Here is an 18,621-nt window from a genome sequence, read left to right as displayed (position 1 = left end):
GCCAGTCAAAGCAATTGATAGGAAAGGTAACTTGGAGCTGACTTTTGCACACATTGGGTCAAACACAAACTGTATTTTCCCTTCACAGGGGAAAAAAAAAAGTGCTCTAAGAAAGACTTTAATTTATACTGGCCCAAACCAAAAAGGTCAGAGGTAGCCAAAAAAGATATCTGGAGAACACTACCATAAAGGAAGTTCTGCCTGGCATCTTTTGGCAGTGGGTGCAGTTGTATTCACAACTGTTTTGTTTCTATCCTTACAGAGTTTCAGTCTCCACCTCTGCTATAAATGCCCCTGCAGCAGTGCAGTTGTGTTTGGGTCAAGAGCAGCAGCAGTGTCACCACAGGTACCACCACCAGTGTGTTTTATCAGCTCTAATTCTTCTCAGAGCTCATTTAGATGATCTGGCCCAGCCACTCATCAGGACAAGGAATCCCATGAAATTCCATGAAAAATGACCCAACTTACCGATTTTCATGACTTTTCCTGTTAAAAACTGTGCAGTTTAGGATTAATTGCTGAGCAGCTGCTGGGACAAAAGGATGCTCTGCACAGACAGAAAAGGATCCTCAGAGGTTTTTCTTGAAGGGTGATCTCAGGTTTGGAGACACAGAACATCACCGTGAGTAGCCTTTTTTATGTGCTAAAGGAAATTCTCTTGGGAATGTTCCATCCCTGGAACTGTTCAGTGACAAGCTGGATGGAGCTCTGAGCAACCTGGTCTAATGAAAGGTGTCCCTGCCCATGGCAAGGGGATTGGAACTGGGTGGTCTTTAAGGTCCCTTCCAACCCAAACTGTTCCATGGTTTTATGATACGTGGAAAACAGAACAACAACTCCTTCCAATCCAGAAAAAATTAGCTGAATCTGAGATTCTGCTTTCATGCTTTGGGAGCTGGGGTTTCTGACCATGAAGTTGTACTTAGCTCAGTTTTTCCAAAAAAAATTCTAATGTTTCATTGTCAAGAAGCAGGAGGATTTCTTGGTTGCATTTTTACCTCATATATTGGTATATTTGAACATTATTAGTACATCAGCACCACAAAACAAAGCTGAGATTTCATTTTAGTTTCCTTTTAATGTTTATAACAAGTCTTAAACAGCTTCTTTCCTTTTAATTTCAGAGAATATACAGTGTTAAATAAAGGACTCTTTCCTTGGGGAGGAACTAGCAGAGTAACACCTGGAAAAAAAGTCTTATACGCTCTAAATCAAATAAATATGCAGGGGTATCTTGAAATTAATGAAAAAAATCACTACTGTTTGTATCAGGTAAATGTCAAATAAAAACTTTTAGCTATAAAACGTAATTTAAATATTTCTTGTGGGCAGTATGCCACTGTTTCATTCATATGTATGCTTGACAGCAGGTCTGAATGCACTTTCTTCTTTTCATCACTGCTGCAGCTTTGTTTTCCCCAAAAGTTTATACTTCTTCTTTCAGTCTCTTTAAATAGAAGAGAGGGATGTGTTACATTTCCTTTCTCTGAGCACTAAATGTTCTGCCAGCGCATTTTAGACTGAAATAAAGGTGGTGAGTTATTCTGATAAAAAGCAGACTATTGGGTAAACAGGGCTGCTACTGTGGAAGGAGGGCAGGAGGCTGGCACGTGGTGAGAGCTGGGAGAAGATAAATGGTAAACAGCTGAGGTACACTGATGTTCCTGCTAAGCTGAGGGAGGTTTGCCTTTAAAATGAGAGACAAAACGTGACTCAGTGGGAGCAGGACCAGCCTTGTACCTGCATCGAACCAACCCAGCAAAGGGCTGGATGCCTCTAATATCACAGAGTGAAAAACACAGGTTTTCCCAAATCATTGCCAAGCATGAAAACACCTTACAAGGCCACATGATGTCTTTTCTAAACTTCATGTGATGAAGAACCGCAAAATTTAAAAAAAAAATAAAATGAAATTAAAAATTACCGAGATTAAACCGGGAAAGGAACTCACCTATGGCTAAGTTTGTATGCTGGAAAGGGTTCAGATAGGCCTTTAAATACTCCAATGGTTATTTACAATAGGATTAATTTCATTCACATTGGAGAATACCTATTATGCTTCTTTAGTTTTTGCTTAAGCAGCTGTCCAATTAAAGGGAATCGATCTCCTGCAAAGCTCGTATCTGAACATTGCACTGCCCACTGTGCAATAACTCCTTTGTACTTGAGGGAGAGAATTTGCCACGCAATTATGATCTCCAGAGGCTTGTTGGTTTGTTGGTTTTTTTTTTTTTTTGGGGGGGGGCTTTTTTAATCCTCCAATTCCTTAATAAATTATCTTATTGATAACGGAGCGTTCCTTCCCAGCCCCACAGGTCAGCGAAGGGGTTAAAAATTCTCTATCTCTATCTTGATCTCTGCTGAAATGGTGCACGGGAACGAAATGGTTGCCAATTTGTTTGCAATGCATTCTGACTGTACGGGAGTTCTTTTTTTTGCCTGACAGGCAGGTGAGATCAAAGTGGTGCAGGACAAAAGGGGCTCAGCAGTGATTTGTCAGGGGACGAAAGGCAGTCCTGTCTGGGAAAGTGGCTGTAGCCCAGAACGAGCCTTCAGATCACTAACAGACTAAAGAAATCATGGCATGAGAAAAAGTACAGCAAAAAAGGTTCAAAGGTCAGTTTTATTTGGTTTGGATTATTGGTGCCTCCTTTTAAACCAAAGAGCAAGAAGGGGAAAGAAAAAAAAAAAAGAACAGGCTAATAACCTTTGTTATTGTCCAGGAAAAAAAAAACCCTCTTTTGTACACGTTGCTCAGGGATTGTCTGTAATTAAAATGCTGTTGTTAGATCCAGGACCTGATCCTGCAAAGTTTTGCTCGTGTGAGTAATTCTGCATTGCATGAATAGTCCTGTGGGGTTGCTCACGTGAATAAAGATTACTTTCATGACAAAGAGTTTGCAAGTTCAGGCACTGCATTTGGTTAGGGGATGCAGGTGTGTCTGTGTCTGTGTGTCTGCTCAGAGGTGGGTGTCCCTCTTTCCAGGCAAAGAACAGATTTTGATGAGTGACCTGAAAAGAAAAAGTGTATCTTTGAAAAGCCCAAATTTAAGACAAAAGGCAAATAAACAATTTTCTGTAACTGTAGTCTGCTTCTGTAAAGTACAGGTGATTATGAAACCCTCTGTTCTCTCTCAGTCCAGATGTCTGTCTGGCAATAACTTCACTGATTTATCAAAGAGGAGCCCCATGAATCACTTTAGTCATCCACTATAGATGACTCCAGCAACTATCATCTTCCAAATATTCTTGAGCAAAGAATGTCTTGGTTTAGGTTATAGACAGATGGTCCTGTCCCTTAACTGGTGGAGGATGCTGGTGCCATAGGGTGTTTGGGAAAGGGCAATATTCCCTACCTGAGGAAGAAGCTCCTGCACAGCTGCCTGGAGGGGAGGGAATTGCTGTGACACAACAGGCAGCACAGAAGCAACAAGGGAGATGATGTGGACTGACCAACCCTCCCCTTCTCACAACAAAATAATTGAGTCTGAGGTGGTAACACAGACTGAGAATGTCTGCAAGCCTTGCTGGGAATGGTGTTCACCCTCCTGAGTGGCAGAAGGGAAGGGCACACAGAGAGAGCTCTCTATTGCCTTTGTGTGCCTCCCTCGTTTTTCCTCTTACTCAAGAATTTGTATATTTTGAATATTTGATGGCCAGGCTGTTCCATTGAACAGTATAGTAGACTGAAAATTCTATGTACATTTTCACTTCCATGAGTTGAAATGGTAAAACTAGTGAGTGAATAAGTCTCTCAGGTTTTCCTTCTCCACATGGAGATTACTTCCAGTGCAGAGTGGGGAAAGAGCCAAGTGTTCAGGGTAAAAAAATTAAAAAGGGGGGACATGTTAAAAGTTTTGTGATCAGGTGCAAGATTTTGCAAGCACAGGATAAGATTTGTTATCCCTGGGCCAGCTGTGCATAAAAGCCATGGTGGGGGGGGGGGTGGGGAAGTAGAAGGGGAACTGTTCTTCTTTTAGCAATATCCAAATTACTCCAAGAAGTATCTCTGAAAAGTATTTCAAGATTCCCCTGTTGAGGTCTGATACTGAGATAAGTTTTTAAGGAATAATGTTGCACTTGGATGGAGCTGGAGCACGACTCTGAGTATCACCCTTCACACATGAACAAACCAGATGCTTCTGAGACAGATAATGGTGCCTTGGACCTCACATAAGGGATCTGACTCCTTCACATTCCGAGTCATCCCTTTTCATATGATGAAGTACCAGGAGGGAAAAATGTTCCTGGGACAGGAACCTCCACCGTCTGTGCAAGCAGTCAGTGGGTTTGCTGGTTAAGTGTTCAAATCAGGAGACAAGTGATTTCAGAGGAGAAAATAAACCTGAGTTTCCACAAACTCTCAGGGTTCCAATGCTCCTGTTCAGATAGTCCTGCAGTTTTGGGTTGAGAAATGATCCTGGTTCCATCCTGATGGCAGTCCTAAAGCAAGAGCCATCAGAAACTCTGTTTCAGAGTTGGGCTGAAACAGGTGCATCCAAAACAGAAGCTGATTTTCTTCACTTTGAATATTGCTCTCATGGTCAAGTCAGACTCTTTGAGGCCTCTGAGCCAAAAGCAAAAATCAGAAGTGTCTGAAGGAGTTGCCTTGAACTCAGTTTTCTGTGCACGGCTTGTGAGAGATGATCCAGGAACAGCTCTGCAAATTTATTTTAATTTTTTGAGATGGCCTGTTAAGGCAAATAACTGGATCACCAAGGAGAGATTCATGGCAGCAAACACCCTTTGTAAAATGCAGTTCTACACAGAGATGTAAATAAGTACTTACCCAGCCTCCTGTAATTCACTGAAGAGCCAGTTTTGTAAGATGCATCAATACTTTTTAAATGAATCGAAGGAAAAATTCTGGTCTGGAATATGCAGCTAGAAAAGGCCTCGGTAAAGCCATCTAAGATGCCAGGATCTATGGGGTGCAACTCACCTATCCTGGGAGCCTCCAGAGGTGATGAAAAAAAACCACCTGCACTTACCAGTCAGCCATCCCAGACAGAGGAGAGAGAAGGAGGATTTTCATTGCCTGAGAAAAATACCAGAAAGAAAACGGTGAAGAAGGATCAGATGTGGCAATAAAGTTTAGAGATGGAAAAAACAACGTTGGCCATTAGATCCTAGTTCTGCTGTTCTGAGTTTATGAGCTTGTGTTAGTTAATTCTAAGGAAAGGGGGGCGGCTGCCAAAGCAGCACTGAGGGAAAGATCCATCACAAACTCACCTGTGGCTTCCAGCACGTGAGGGATTTGGCTGTGGATGTTGGTGATACAAAGACTCCCCACGGCTGACACCTACCTGAGCACTCCTGTGCAAGCTCAGGCCTCACCTGGAATCTGGGACCTAAGCACTGGTGTCTGAGTGACAACATCCAGCAGTGCTGCACTTGTGCAACGCAAAGACCAGCGAAGAAAACGGCCCTGAGCTCTTTTATTGATCACAGTATATCCCTTTGCCACCAAAAAGCCCTTTTCAGTGGGGGAATGCTCTGCTGGGGCTCAAAATCACTAATTTATACCAGAGGCTGCAAGTCGTGGGGAGGGGGTTGGAGTCCTTCCCCTGCTGCTTTGCAACAGTAGCTTGTCACAGGCAGTCCTCAGTCCCTTTCTGTGTTGTCACCTGTCACAAATCGTGTCTCCATCCTCCTTCTAAGGTGCTTCAGGCACATCATTTATTTGTTTTGGTTAATGTTGCCAATTTGGATCATCGCTTCAATGAGATTTTTCTGAGAACAGAAGAAATAGTGGAAGACTGCCTCAGATTAGGAAGTAAACTAAGATAACATGCTACTAAATTATTGCAACTCCCTCTTTTTTGTTACAGGTGACAAATACACCTTCAGGTCTGGCAGCTCAGACAGCCAAACTGGGTTAAAAGAGGAGAGCCAAATTGTCTTATCTACCCAGTACTTTCTTAGACGTGCTGTCTTAGATACAGGATGTCTAGAGCATGGTATTAATCACTTGATTAATACCCTAATTAATGAAAAAATGTTTGTTAAATGCTGCAGAAGAGTGCCAGAGGAACTGAGGCCATGTGTGCTACGTGGGGCTACCAGTGACAGGACAGGCCCTTGGTGCTGGATCCCTCTGCCTCGCAGCAGGTGCCAGAGGGGAAAGGGCAGCCAGGAGTGAGGTAACAGGGGCTGCTGGGGCTGCAGGAGAAGCCAGAGAAGAGGGTTTGGTATCCAGACATGGAGCACTCCAGAGAGGGAGGCTGAAACTTGGTACGAAAGGGGAGTCGCTGCGGTGACATCTCAAATGACACCTGCACTGCCGGGCCCAGCTCAGGGAAACACTGTGAGCTCTACCCTGAAATGTCAAGGCTGAAGTGCCCATATGAAAAGAGAACATTTCCCAAAGGAAGGCAGGGGGACGGAGCAGTGAAAAGAGATGAATTCCTCCTTGTTCGCTCGGCCGGTCGTGGGGGTTTGAGGGGTAGGACTCCTGCTTTCAAAAAACAGGAAAAAGAGATGAAGAAAGGTCGTATGTGTTTTTTCTCAGCAGCTTGTTTCCTCTAGGGAATTCCAGGTCTAGTAAAACAGACCTTTAATCCCTCTGTGGGATTAAATTCCCCCTATGGGATTAAATTCCCCCTGTGGGAAGGGTCTATACCTGCACAGTATCACAGTATCAGGCCACTTTTCTGCTGACCTGGGTAGGCTCCTGAGCCTGGCCCCATGTTCTGCTCGACTGCAGACCTTCTGGGAGACCACTGAAATTCAACTAAGATGCTAATTTTGAGTTTCTGTTGTCCCCTACACAGTCTTCTTTATATTTGCAAATTGCATAACCTCTCCTTGCCTGTGCTTCTCCTGACTCCTTGGCCCTCTTTCCTATCCCTTGATCTTGGTGGAGCTTCAAGGCACTTTGCATCTTGACCTTCTTAGCACAAAACATAACCATAAATGGGATTTTCTGGGGGAAAGCCCAGCTATATGATGTAAACCTTGACCTGAAGTAGTCTTAAAAGTTACTCATGTTCATTTTGGAGTGGATAATTGCTGCCACGAGTTTCTTAGTTCCAGGGACATACGTTCACGCACGTGGCATTTCCCTAAGGCAGCTGCTTGCAGTTTTATCTCTGGTTCTTGGGCATCCCATGCACAGACCTGGGACTGACCCCTCTGCCTCTGTCATCTGATTTTTGCAAAGTGTTGATCCAACCACAGCTTGGAGAAAGAGAGATCTTTTATCTCCGGGTAACCCAATTCCCAGAGATTCGCAGGGGCTGAGCGAGACCGTAACAAGCCTCTGATTGTGAAAGGTAACCAGGGGATGAGCTCTAAAAGTAGTAGGAGATTTATCTGAATAGCAGGTCCTGCAGGCACAAAGTGCAATTCCATCATGGACACGGGCCAGATGCTTCTCTCAGGTGAATCAGAAGACATGCTTTGAAGATGATTTCAAAAACGTGTGCTGCGTTATCAGAAAAAAAAAAAAAGGAGCAAAGTTTTTCCAAGAGCTCTGGCTTGATGATTGAGATATCAAAGGTGTGAAGCAGGTCTGCAAACATGGCCCCCAAATTGTCAACAAATTACATTTCTATTGTTTTCATACTCCCTTTCTCCTCCCCTAAACATCCCCTTATCTCTGGTGGCTGGTTATTTTCATGGCTGCAGTTCTGGGTTGATCTGAATATCCCTATTGTAGCCTGGTTTGAGCCTTCCACAAATCTTTGCAGGCCACATGACAGTCATCCAAACCACACCGTGGCACATTTTTCTGTGGTGTGTTACATTTCTTCTACTGTTTCCTTTGTATCTTGTGTTGAAAAGGAGTAAGAAACAGAGGGGAGAAAAAACAGGCTTTTTTTTTTCCCTTTAATGTTCCTGCTTTCATTGTTTTGAATATTTTCATTCAGTAAACCATTAAGAGATTATCTGAGCACAACAGAAAATAATTTTTCTAGTGATAAGTTTGGGCCTGATCCAAATTCACTGGCATTAAAGAAAAGGCTCTTAGTGAATTCCACGGACTTTGAATGAAGGATTAATCCCTCGGTCCTCAGACAGAGAAACTCTTGCCAACTTTAGTAGGAATTTAGTAAGAGCAAGGAATTCAGGCATTTGCATTTTGAAATAATAATAATAATAACAATAATAATAACAATAATAATAATAATAATAATAATAGCGGATCTCGATTACATCACACATGCTTTTAACCTAAAAAGAGACGTTTGAAACTGTAAATCAATTTATTGTCTGAAGGGCAATATAGCACCAGCTCATATAGTGTGTATAGAACTGACTGTATCCTCCTGAACCTGAGGACCTCAGATTGTTTGTTCATAAACTAAAAAAAGTCACTATAAACATTAATTAAAAGATTAAAAATTAACATAAAATTAAGCTCAAATCATGAGTCGACAAAGGGGAAAATATTGATGTGCCTGGTATGTGTTTAACGTTTCCTTTAGAGTTTTCTTTCTATCTGCTTTCATTTGTAATTATCTAAATCTTATTTTCTCCACCTGAGAAAGCAACCTGGACCTTAGAAGCTCTGAATTTACTCCCCGGAGCTTTTCTCCTCCGCTCTGCCTTCATCCTGCTTTCTGGGAGCTAACAGTGTACAGTACAATAAACAGCATCGCCTGCCCGTATAGAAGGTGGTAACGTGATGCTGTGTGGTCTGGAAAGTCATTTAAACGAGATTATATTGTTCACAGGGTGCAGAATAACCCCGCTAGGAAACCACAAAGAAAACAAAATACGGCCGAATAAAAATCAGCCGAATTTTAGAAGCTCTTCCCGATACCAGCAGGTGTGAGGGGAACTGCACCAGGGAGGAAAGCTCCGCTCGGAAGATGCCATTAGCACATCGCAAACAAACACCTCATCAGCACCGGGGCTGTTTTCCTTGGGACCTTCCCACGGTCCGCATCCGAGCAAGGATAGATTTTTAATTGGTGAAGGAGAGCGAATTTTTTTTTTTAGATTTTTTTTTTGAGTTTGTTTTTTTAGTTTTTGTTTGGATTTTTTTTTTTCCCCCCCTGCTGGGGGCTCCACCCACCGCCTCGGTATTTATTGCTCTACAAATTGTAACTTCCTTCTCCTTGGACTAACGGGCCGGTCGTAAATCAGCGCCGGGGGCGGCGGTGCTGGACCGGGGAGGAACAGCGGATCCCGGCTCACACCAGCCTTGGAGCCCAATCGCTGCAAAATCTGTGCCTGTAAACTTGATTTCAGGTTAAAGTTACCGAGCGTTAGAGGGGGGCGCTTTCAAAATGTTGCCCCGTTTTTATTTTCCGCGCTTAAATTTATGTACTACTTAAACAGAAATTACATCGCCATAAAGATCCATATCCGAGTATATGTATTCCTTCTCCGAGGGTAATCAATTCAGGGTACAAGTGCTTTACGTGCTTAGAAGAGCGCACGCTGTAAGGGTAAAAACATCTGTCTCAAATACTCACTTTTACCCAATGACTTTCCAGGAGCAGCGCTGGTTTGACGGCTAAGCTGAAAGAAGGCTTAGAAAATACTCCGTTAGCGAGACGAGGCATAAAGAATAACAGAGACTTCACGTGTTCCATTTAAAATCCCACATTTCGAGCGAATTAGTAGATCATTATCAGCTGTAATTCTAATTTAGTTGCATACGGTCTAGAGCTCATTCTGCACACCCCCCCACATTAAGTAACAGACTCAAACTGATTATTACTTTGGGGCTACAAGGAGCTTTGGGGCATAATTAAAAATATTTCCAGAAAGACTCGGTAGACCACATCTGACGTCCCACCCCCTGTTCGAATTAGACCACATCAAAGGGACCCTTTTTGTTTTCAAAAATGGTCACCAGACAACTTAAAATATACAAGAGTGGGCTTATGTTTTATTGTATAGATGTCTGACTAGAGCAAAACGACTTAAGGTTGCTCGCTATTCAGTGCTCTACCAAGTGAGACAAGGCAGTTACGGCCCTTTGATATTTCCGTGGAGGTCGTATTCATTTCATTTGAAAGGGGACCATTAATGATAGACCTGTAAGTGTTCCCCTCCCTAATAAGTCAGAATACACATCGCTTGGGAAGCCTGTCTGTGGCAGATGCCCAGGGCGGAAAGATTTGTAGATGATGGTGCTAATTATGAAAATGTGATCAAGATGGAAGCAATTTGAGCAAAAGTCATTAACGTGTTACTCTTCCACCCACTAGTCTTTTTGGTTTATTACTGCGGGGGGGGGGGGGGGCGGGAGGAGGATCTTGCGGGATTGGTGTGGGGTTTTTTTCAGAGCTCTAATGAAAATGCCCTGCAAAGCCCGAACTGTAAAATGTCAGCTGCGCATCCACAGGGCGATGCACCAGGCTCGGGACGGACCCGAGATTTACTGGGAAGAGATCGCTATAATTACTGTCAGTAATTATGTTTTATCTCCCCTTCAAGCGGTGCCGGTGAAAGCATCTTTCAGGAGACTCGTGGCACGTTAAGAGTTATTTATCTTTTTTTTTTTTTTTTTTTTTTTTTTTTTTTTTTTTCTGCTACCACTGTTGTCTTGTAGCTCGTCAGAGGTTACGAGTCCCCAGGACACGATTTACGGTGCATCCCCGAGAGAAAGGTTTTCCAGAGACGTTCTTGTTTTAGGAGGGACTAAAGGATTTGGCCCATAAGCAACTCCCCACCCCCCCTCCCCGCCCCGCTCCAAGATCGGGCTCCTGCATATTTATGGTTTCATGTTTTTACGTGTATACAGTGCTTTAACTATTTTAATTTCCAATCAATATACTGGAACCACTTGACTGCCTGGCAGTGGCATTGTACAACAGCAGCAATAAAGAATTAATTGTACAAACATTTATCATCCCCAGATCAAACTCTCCTTGTGAGGCGGGGGCTTAACTTGTGGAGAAGAAAAGGGGGAGGAAGGGTGGTAATGGCGGAGAGGGTGCTTGTGGGGTTTTTATGTGTTTCCTTTTATTCCAGACGACCATATAATGGAAAGCCTTTTAGCCTTGGAGAACTACTAAATATTAAGCACAGCTTAAACTAGGGAGTCGCTTTCGAGATAGTTTCGTCCTCCTGCCATTCCTTTTAGAAAAAGGTCGTACCCCTTCCCTTATTTTCCCACTAGTAAAAGCTTCCCCTTTAAAAGAAGTCTTTAACGTGTAAGAAAGTCCTCGTGCTCTACATAGGAAGGTCTTTAAGAAAAATTTATAGATCTCTTCATGTTCACCAGTTCCGGAAAAAAAAAAATTATATTGATCAAGGTCAAACGCTTGAATTCTGACGTGACTCACTTCAAAGGTGTATTTGTGTGCCCTTCAAGCACATTAATACTAATTATCTCTCAAACACTTCCCCAAAACTCCTACTGCCTGTTTCAGATGCAAATCTAATTAACGAGCTGCCTTTGAGGAGCACACAGGGGCAGCGTAATTCACGAAGCTGTTGAACCTTTTGCCTTCTTTTATATTTATTTATAGGTAGCTCCATCCTATTTTGAAAGCGTAGGCAGTTGTGTGAAGCGACATGGTAGCGAGTGCAGATCTGCTCCAGCTAATGAGACTTTCCAGGCACCGGAGTTAAGAAAAAGGATTAGCTCCGACTTCTTGCAAATGCATTTAGGGATGTAAATCATAACACTTGCCGGGCCCTACTTTGTCTAAGTTCATTTAGAAATGATTAAATCTTGAAAGCTCTGTCTAAATAACGCGTATTATTTGTAACCGTGAACTGATTGATTTAGTAATAACTGTTTGCTCTCGGCACCGGGGGCAAAGCGGGTGGGGGGCGCACACACACACACACACACACTTTGAGCAAACTCCGGCGCCTGGGTGAGACCCACGGGGGTGCTCTGCTCCTCCCCGGGGAGCCGGGACCCGCATCCCTTTCCCCCGCTCCTCTGCGCACTTCCAAAAGCCACCTCCTGAAGATGTTTTGCTTCGAGCATCAGCCCCCCCCCCCCTCCTCCCCGGCCGCGGGGGCTGCGCGGGGGGTGGCGGAGCTCGGCGGAGGGTCCGCGGCTGCTCCGCGGCTCCCGGCGGGGCGGGCGGCCCCCGTGCGGGGGTGTGCGGTGTGTGGGGTGGCGGGAGAGGGATGCTGTGTAATTTTATCCACGCTGCACTCTGGGAGTTCACACGAGACTGATACCTTTTGCCTCCTCTGCTCTGTATCAATTGGTCGCAGATCAGGCTATTGTTGCAGGAAGCTGCTTTTATTTCTATGCTCCGTCGATCAACTATTTTCCCCCGCAGTCTCTTGCAGAAATTCAGCGGCTCCCTCCCTCCCTCCCTCCTTCCTCCTGCCTGTCTCTCACGCATGCCGTCTGTCTATCTGGAAACCCAAGGAGAAGGCTGATCACGGCAGCTCCATCTAATACAAACAGCTGGGACTCTTCGGTGGCCTTTGCTGATGTCTATTGATTTAAGTAAATCTGAGACAGATAAAAGGGCCGGATCGAGGCTTGATAAAATCTTGCCAATGCTGCACGGCTCGAAACAGAGTGTGCTCGGCAACTGCGGAGTGCTGCGAGCAGGACGGCTTTGATGGGACCCCTGGTGCCACTCGCTGCGAGCCTCGCTCTCCCCAGCAGACCAAGCGCTGCGGCCATCATGCCACAATGGTCATAACTTGGATCTTGTTCCTGAGTTTGTTGCAGGAGCCGTGGTGCCCGGGGCGGGCCTCGGGGGTGCCCGGAGCCTCCCCGAGCGCCCCCCGGCCGCGCCGGGATGCGGGGGGTCGCGGCGGCGTCTACGAGCACCTCGGGGGAGCGCCCCGGCGCAGGAAGCTCTACTGTGCCACCAAGTACCACCTCCAGATCCACCCCAGCGGCAGGATCAACGGCACCCTGGAGAAGAACAGCGCCTTCAGTGAGTACCGGGCGCGCCTTCGCCCGCCCCGCGTCCCCCCGGGCCGGGCTGGGCGGGGAGGGGTGTCCCTGGAGGCCCCGGCACCGGCGGGCAGCGGGCGCTGGACGGGGCGGACGGGGCGGTGGCGGAGCCGCTCCCGCCTCCGCTCCTGCCCCGCGCTGTCCAGGGGACCGGGGGCACCTCCAGCTGTCGGAGCTTTTCGCCCCCTCCCCTCGTCGGGCTGGGCGAGACCTCGCCCCGGCGTTTCGGGAGCCCGCAGCTCCCTTCCCGCTGCCTCGCACCCTCCGGCTCCCGAGGGTCTGTCCCTCGGGAACTGGCAGCACCCCCTGTCCCCGAACCGGGCGGGGGACCCCCGAGCCAGCCCTGAGGGGTGCGGGGACACGACCGGCGGCGGAGGGTCTCAGTCCCCCCGGGGCAGAGCGGGACCCCCAAAGGCCGAGGTTCCCCCGACGGGGACCGGGACGGCGCAGCCCGCCCGACCTGTCACTTGCCCTCGTCGCGCTGGGGGCTTCCCACGCCAGCTCTGCCCCAGCCCGGACCGCTGGGCAGCCCAGCCCGTGCCCTCGCACCTCCCCGGGACACAGTCCCCGGACCTTTCCGACGCGCGGTGGGCTGCCCACGCCTCCCCCATCCCATCCCATCCCGTCCCATCCTGGCTCCCGCGGGGGGCTTGAGCTTCCACCGGCTACATCACATCTGCCCCCTTTGACATGTGCCGGGGATCGGCGGTAATTGAGATGAAAGGGGATACGTCGGGAGCGAGGGGGTTTGTGCGAGGGCGGCCGGAGGGAGGAGAGCGGGGCTCGGCACCGCCGCTGCCCCGGGGGGAGCCCCGGGCGCCCCCGCACCCAGCCCGGCCCCTGCCCCGGCCCCGCAGCCCCAGGAAGCGTAAATCCCGCCTGGCGATGGCACACAGAGATAGGGAGACCTCAGGGATCTGTCTGAAGTCCATAAAGGAAAACCACTATTTCCTAGAGAAACCCCCCCTCGCTGTCAAAGCCCGGGGGAGGCTCCTGCAGCAGCGAACCGGTGCCTGATTCAAAACAGCTGCACCAAAGCCAGCCCAGCCCTCCCAGGCCAGCAATCCGGCTCTGCAAAGGGGACAGGCCCCTGGCTCTGCCTTGAGCATTGCCCAAGGGTTCGGGTGCAGGGGTCACCTCTTGCCTCCAAACACTCGTAGGAAGTACTGAGCCATCAGGTCGTGGCTGGAGAACTGAGAGCAGGGTTTGAGTGAGCCAGCTGGAGAGAGCCATGAACACACAACACCTTCAGAGCCATTTGTGCCTCCAGCAGTGTCCTGGCACCTTTGGCTGGACATAAATATCACGGCAGGTAGTGCAGCAGCCTTGCCTGTGACACTTGCTGTGCTGGAGACCCCATCTTTGATGGCCTGAAAACCTCCTCTCTTTTAATTTGTCTCAGACAGTCATACAGTTCTTGTCTGGAGGGCTACACTGACCTCTTAAGTGACAAGTTCCTTTCATGATTATGTACATGGCTCTAAAATACAGCTGACTCACTCTGGTTTACCCTCTGGAAACCTCAGCAAGGGCTTTGTCCTGAAACGGGGCAGCTTTGTGACTAGTTTCAGTAAGTCAAGAGCTCTCATGTTCCTAGGCATTGAAGAGGACTTAAACTTTTTTTATATACATATGGGATTAAGTGAGCCTCTAGTTCAGTGTCAGATCTTTTTCATTTTTGATAGAGTTCAATCTCCATCAGACATCCGGGGATTTACTGTCCACCTTGTCTCAAACAATTCCCCTGCCATCGCTGCTTTCCGCTGTTTCAAAACAGCAGTAATTTCATTCCTGTGATTGCACGGGGATTTTGATGTGAGCTAGGGAGAACTGTGAAATCATACTCTGCAGGTAAGCAGTCATGCAGGTGTATCTGAAAAAAAATGACACCTGAGCAATGACATATCTCCTAACTGTTTCTGTTTCTAGGTATTCTGGAAATAACCGCCGTGGACGTCGGAATCGTTGCCATCAAGGGCTTGTTCTCCGGCAGATACCTGGCCATGAACAAAAGGGGCAGACTTTATGCATCAGTAAGTTTTACTCGAGTCTGGCATATGCCTGTCATTTCCTCTGGGGAGCACTGATTTCTCATAAATAAGCATTTCTAGAGAAAAGAGTAACGTTATGACGGGTTTTTGTCCGGAATTGTTGCAGGCAACGGACTGATCAGCATATTCTTAAAAGGATTAAAAGAAGGTGTGGTTTTACTTTCTTACTGCCCTGTAAAGCCAAAGGTACATGGAATGTAATTTCTTGTACTTCCAAAGAATGTATTTGGCAAAGATATTTCACATGGCCAAAGTTCTGGGCACTTGGGTGCACTGATAAAGACTTTGTGAGCCGACTCTTGCAGTGCAGAACATCCACCCCTCTTCAGAATTGTCTCTGCTGATATTTGATGTGGATCTTGGACACTGGCAGAGGACATACATGTCAGGTAAAGAATATCCAGGAGTAACTGAGCATTTATGTTCCAGGAAAGCAGCCTCCTGCTGGGGGTTTCTTTGCACAGAGCACTTGGTAGGGCAGTGAAAGGATTCAAGGGTACTAAAAGGCAGGGCTATAGCTACTAAAAGGAAGCACTAGAAGGTGCAAGAAGATAAAGGTGAAAATAAACACCTTATTTTACTCCTTTGACCTAATTTTGAGCCCTGATCTGTGAGATAAAATATGGGTTGTGATGATATTAGTGCCTTTTCAGCCTAGACAATATTTCCCCTCAGTGAACAAAACACTCCAGCTTAGACTTCTTCACAAACTAATGCAACTTTGTCAGTGTGTACTATACACGTTATCTACCTACTTGGGTTTAATCCATTGTCTTTGATTACATCCCAAGCAATCTTGTGTTCTCTTAACTGCATAACAGCCACACTGTGCAGTGTCTCCAGGAATCCCGGGATATGGAAGCAGATTAGGAGGTGGCAAATGTGGCTTGAGTGAGATTTGCTTCCTTTAACTAGACATTAGATGTAATTCTGCTGATTTGAACAGCGTCCCTGAGCAGTGTGAGCTTTTTCCCTTGTGAAAGCAGCTCAGGTAATACAATCAACTCTGTTTTCTCCCCAGTTTAACACATTTTACTCCACCTTTTCAAGAATGTTCTGGCAGTGTTTACAACCCATCTTCTGTAATGTGTCTCACGTGATGCTCACTGATAAAGGGGCCTGTGTGCAAAGGTGATGGTTCTTTGCTGGTGCAGAGAAGCACATCACAAACAATTTTGGCAATGGAAAATGCAACCAGAGAGGAATGAGGACATAGCAGCTCTGCTGTGCCACTTCTGTGATTCTGTGTCACTTCTGATTAAAATGGGCATCTTTTCAATGGAGCTCCTCCATCAGTTCAGAGCCAGCATCTGTCTCAAAGAAATTATTGGGAAGGATGATTTTTTTCAAGTTCTTTCTCAGCTTTCTCTCTTTCTTCTTCAAAATAGGTGTATTTTTTCCCTTCAGATTAATCATAGTGAATAAAAATAGGACTAAACCAATTCTGGGCAAAAAGCTTCTCTCCTGAAGTGGAGAAAAGCCTAGAGCAGGATAGCTCTGAGACTCCTTTTCTCCCTTTCTAATTTAAGGAGCATCAGACCATCCTGAAGTTTCTTCAACCAAAGAGTGTCAACCATGGAAGGTTTCTGTATAACTAGGAAAGAAAATTTTTGCTCTTCCAGCTGTAGTTTGAGAGAGACTGTTTCAGACTTGTGTTTCAGAGCTGCAGGGACAATCCAGGAAAAGCTTTTCTGCTCCAGCTTTTTTCACAGAAGCAGTGTGGGGTGAGGGCTCAGCTCAGGGGAAACCCCCTGTCCTTGCTTGCCTAGAGAAAACTGTCCAACAACTTTACTGATATCGCTGGTCCAAGACCCTGTACCAGGCCCCTGCTTTGAATAAGACTCACTAATTCAGGGATAATTATACAGGGAGTGTTTTATCAAGTAGTATTGGAATAACCCTGTTATCCCTTGCTTCACCAATTTTCCCGTGTCAATGAAACGAGTTTGTTGGGTCTGCAGAATTCCTTTGTGTCCTTGGCAGATCGTGATAATCCTCTAGATTTGTCCTCTGTGATAAAACCCTCTGCAACCAGAAGGGGGGCAGACAGCAGGACAAATCCACTTCCATCTGGTGGCTGTGTGGGCTCCAGCACCACAGCACATGAAAACCTTGTCCCTGCAAGGAAAGGCGCTTCCGTTCTACAGCTGGGAAGCTGAGACACATGTGGAGCCTTTTAAAATCTTGTTAAACGCCCAGCAGCATCTCTGGTGAGTGAACAGCATCAGAGGCATGTTGTCAGTGGGGTCTAGGGCTTTTCTGGCCCCAGCCTGGCTACCTGTGCCTTTTCCATGTCCTCCAGGGAAGCAGTGCAAAATAAAATCCCTCTGTAAAGACCACGGTAACAGTTCCCTTCTGCCTCTGTGCTTCACACAGGTTAGATACCGAAATCTTAATCACACAGGTACAGCAAAGATGGCCCTGCAGTTAAGAAAAGATGTACAGTGTGGGAGGTCCTTTGTGCTGCTCCTGGGGAGGAAGAAGGAAGGAGTTCCTCGTGCCAGGCTCTTGCACAGTTTTCTTTCAGTTAAGGGCCAGATGAAAAGGGGCAAATTTGGACAGATCATGTGGGCATCTGGGATGGGTGCATGTTCTCCCTTGCAGTTTATGATAGAGGAGCAACCTGGAATTTTGGAGGAATGTGCTGGTGGGCAGACAGTGCTTTCATTTGTTATGCTGAAGCAAAGAAGCTCCATGAATCTGTGGTTTACTGCTCAAATATCCAAAGCAAACTGGATGTAACAGACATGCACGTGCATCTAATGCCTAATATACCAATGGAAGAGCCACATTTTATATTAAGCTGTAGCATTTTGCCTTTTTGATAGAAGGCAAAGGTTGATAGGCAGCAATGAAATCACCTGGTCACAGCAACATTAAACTCATAAGCACACACACGAAATTATTGCAGCTGAACAATCAGCTGCTCACAGTTCATTCCTATTCATATGTCATTTTTTTTTTTTTTGGTTTCAGTGTGGTTTTGGGCCTCTGCCTGTCTCTGATCCATGCAGTGTGCCCACACTGCTGACGGGGAGCACCTTGTACCAGGGAGCTTCTCTCGCGCTCGCCTTTCGCACCGCCAGCCCGAGGTTTTCTCACCAGGCTGTCCTGACCCTGAACACTTGAGTAGAGTCTCGCCTAAGATCTTGTCGCCTTTTTTTTTCCTCCACAGGAAAACTACAACTCGGAGTGCGAGTTTGTGGAGAGGATCCACGAGCTGGGGTACAACACCTACGCGTCCCGTCTCTACCGCACCGTGCCCAGCAGGGCCGGCACCAAGCGCAAAGCCGGCGCCGAGAGACTCTGGTACGTCTCCGTCAACGGCAAAGGGCGACCCAGGAGGGGCTTTAAAACCCGCAGGACACAGAAATCCTCCCTCTTTCTGCCCAGAGTACTGGACAACAAAGACCATGAGATGGTCCGACTGTTCCACACCAACGGGAAGTACCGGGAGAGCCTCCTGAGGGCCCCGAGCAAGAACCAGCGGAGGAGGAGAGGACGCTGACGGGGTGGGGGGGAGAGCTCGTGCTGGGGGTGGAAGTGACTGAGAGTCTTCAAAACACTGCTAAAAGAACTGACAGCTGTGGTGGTACGACAGGCGGTAACACGGACAGTTTTTATTACGCCGCGTGATTAGAACCGAAAATCACATCCCTTACTTTTAGTCGTTGTAGGATTAGCACCCGTGGTAAAAGAGATGTGAGGTGAACTGAGGCACGTTCAAAT

General features: G+C 46.8%; 1 protein-coding gene across 1 annotated transcript; it reads left to right on the top strand.

Moving 5' to 3' along the window:
* Positions 1 to 12,571: 12,571 nt before the first annotated feature.
* Positions 12,572 to 18,405, top strand: FGF3 (fibroblast growth factor 3). The gene is made up of 3 exons (XM_051777152.1): positions 12,572 to 12,821; positions 14,771 to 14,874; positions 18,068 to 18,405. Exons 1-3 carry the CDS (start codon positions 12,572 to 12,574, stop codon positions 18,398 to 18,400), a joined length of 687 nt encoding a protein of 228 aa, XP_051633112.1. The 3' UTR covers positions 18,401 to 18,405.
* The last annotated feature ends 216 nt before the right edge of the window (positions 18,406 to 18,621 follow it).

The sequence above is a fragment of the Manacus candei genome, unplaced genomic scaffold (genome assembly GCF_025592945.1).
Source record: "Manacus candei isolate 608988 ecotype Guabito, Panama unplaced genomic scaffold, ASM2559294v1 h1tg000009l, whole genome shotgun sequence".
NCBI classification, from domain to species: domain Eukaryota; kingdom Metazoa; phylum Chordata; class Aves; order Passeriformes; family Pipridae; genus Manacus; species Manacus candei.
This window is presented reverse-complemented; position numbering and strand designations above follow the sequence as displayed.

Bases quoted from the DNA above. Each gene is read 5' to 3' on its own strand.
- FGF3 (XM_051777152.1), top strand. From the start codon at position 12,572: ATGGTCATAACTTGGATCTTGTTCCTGAGTTTGTTGCAGGAGCCGTGG. The intron at 12,822-14,770 runs GTGAGTACCGGG...TTCTGTTTCTAG, and splicing joins GGAGAAGAACAGCGCCTTCA to GTATTCTGGAAATAACCGCC. The intron at 14,875-18,067 runs GTAAGTTTTACT...TTTCCTCCACAG, and splicing joins GGGGCAGACTTTATGCATCA to GAAAACTACAACTCGGAGTG.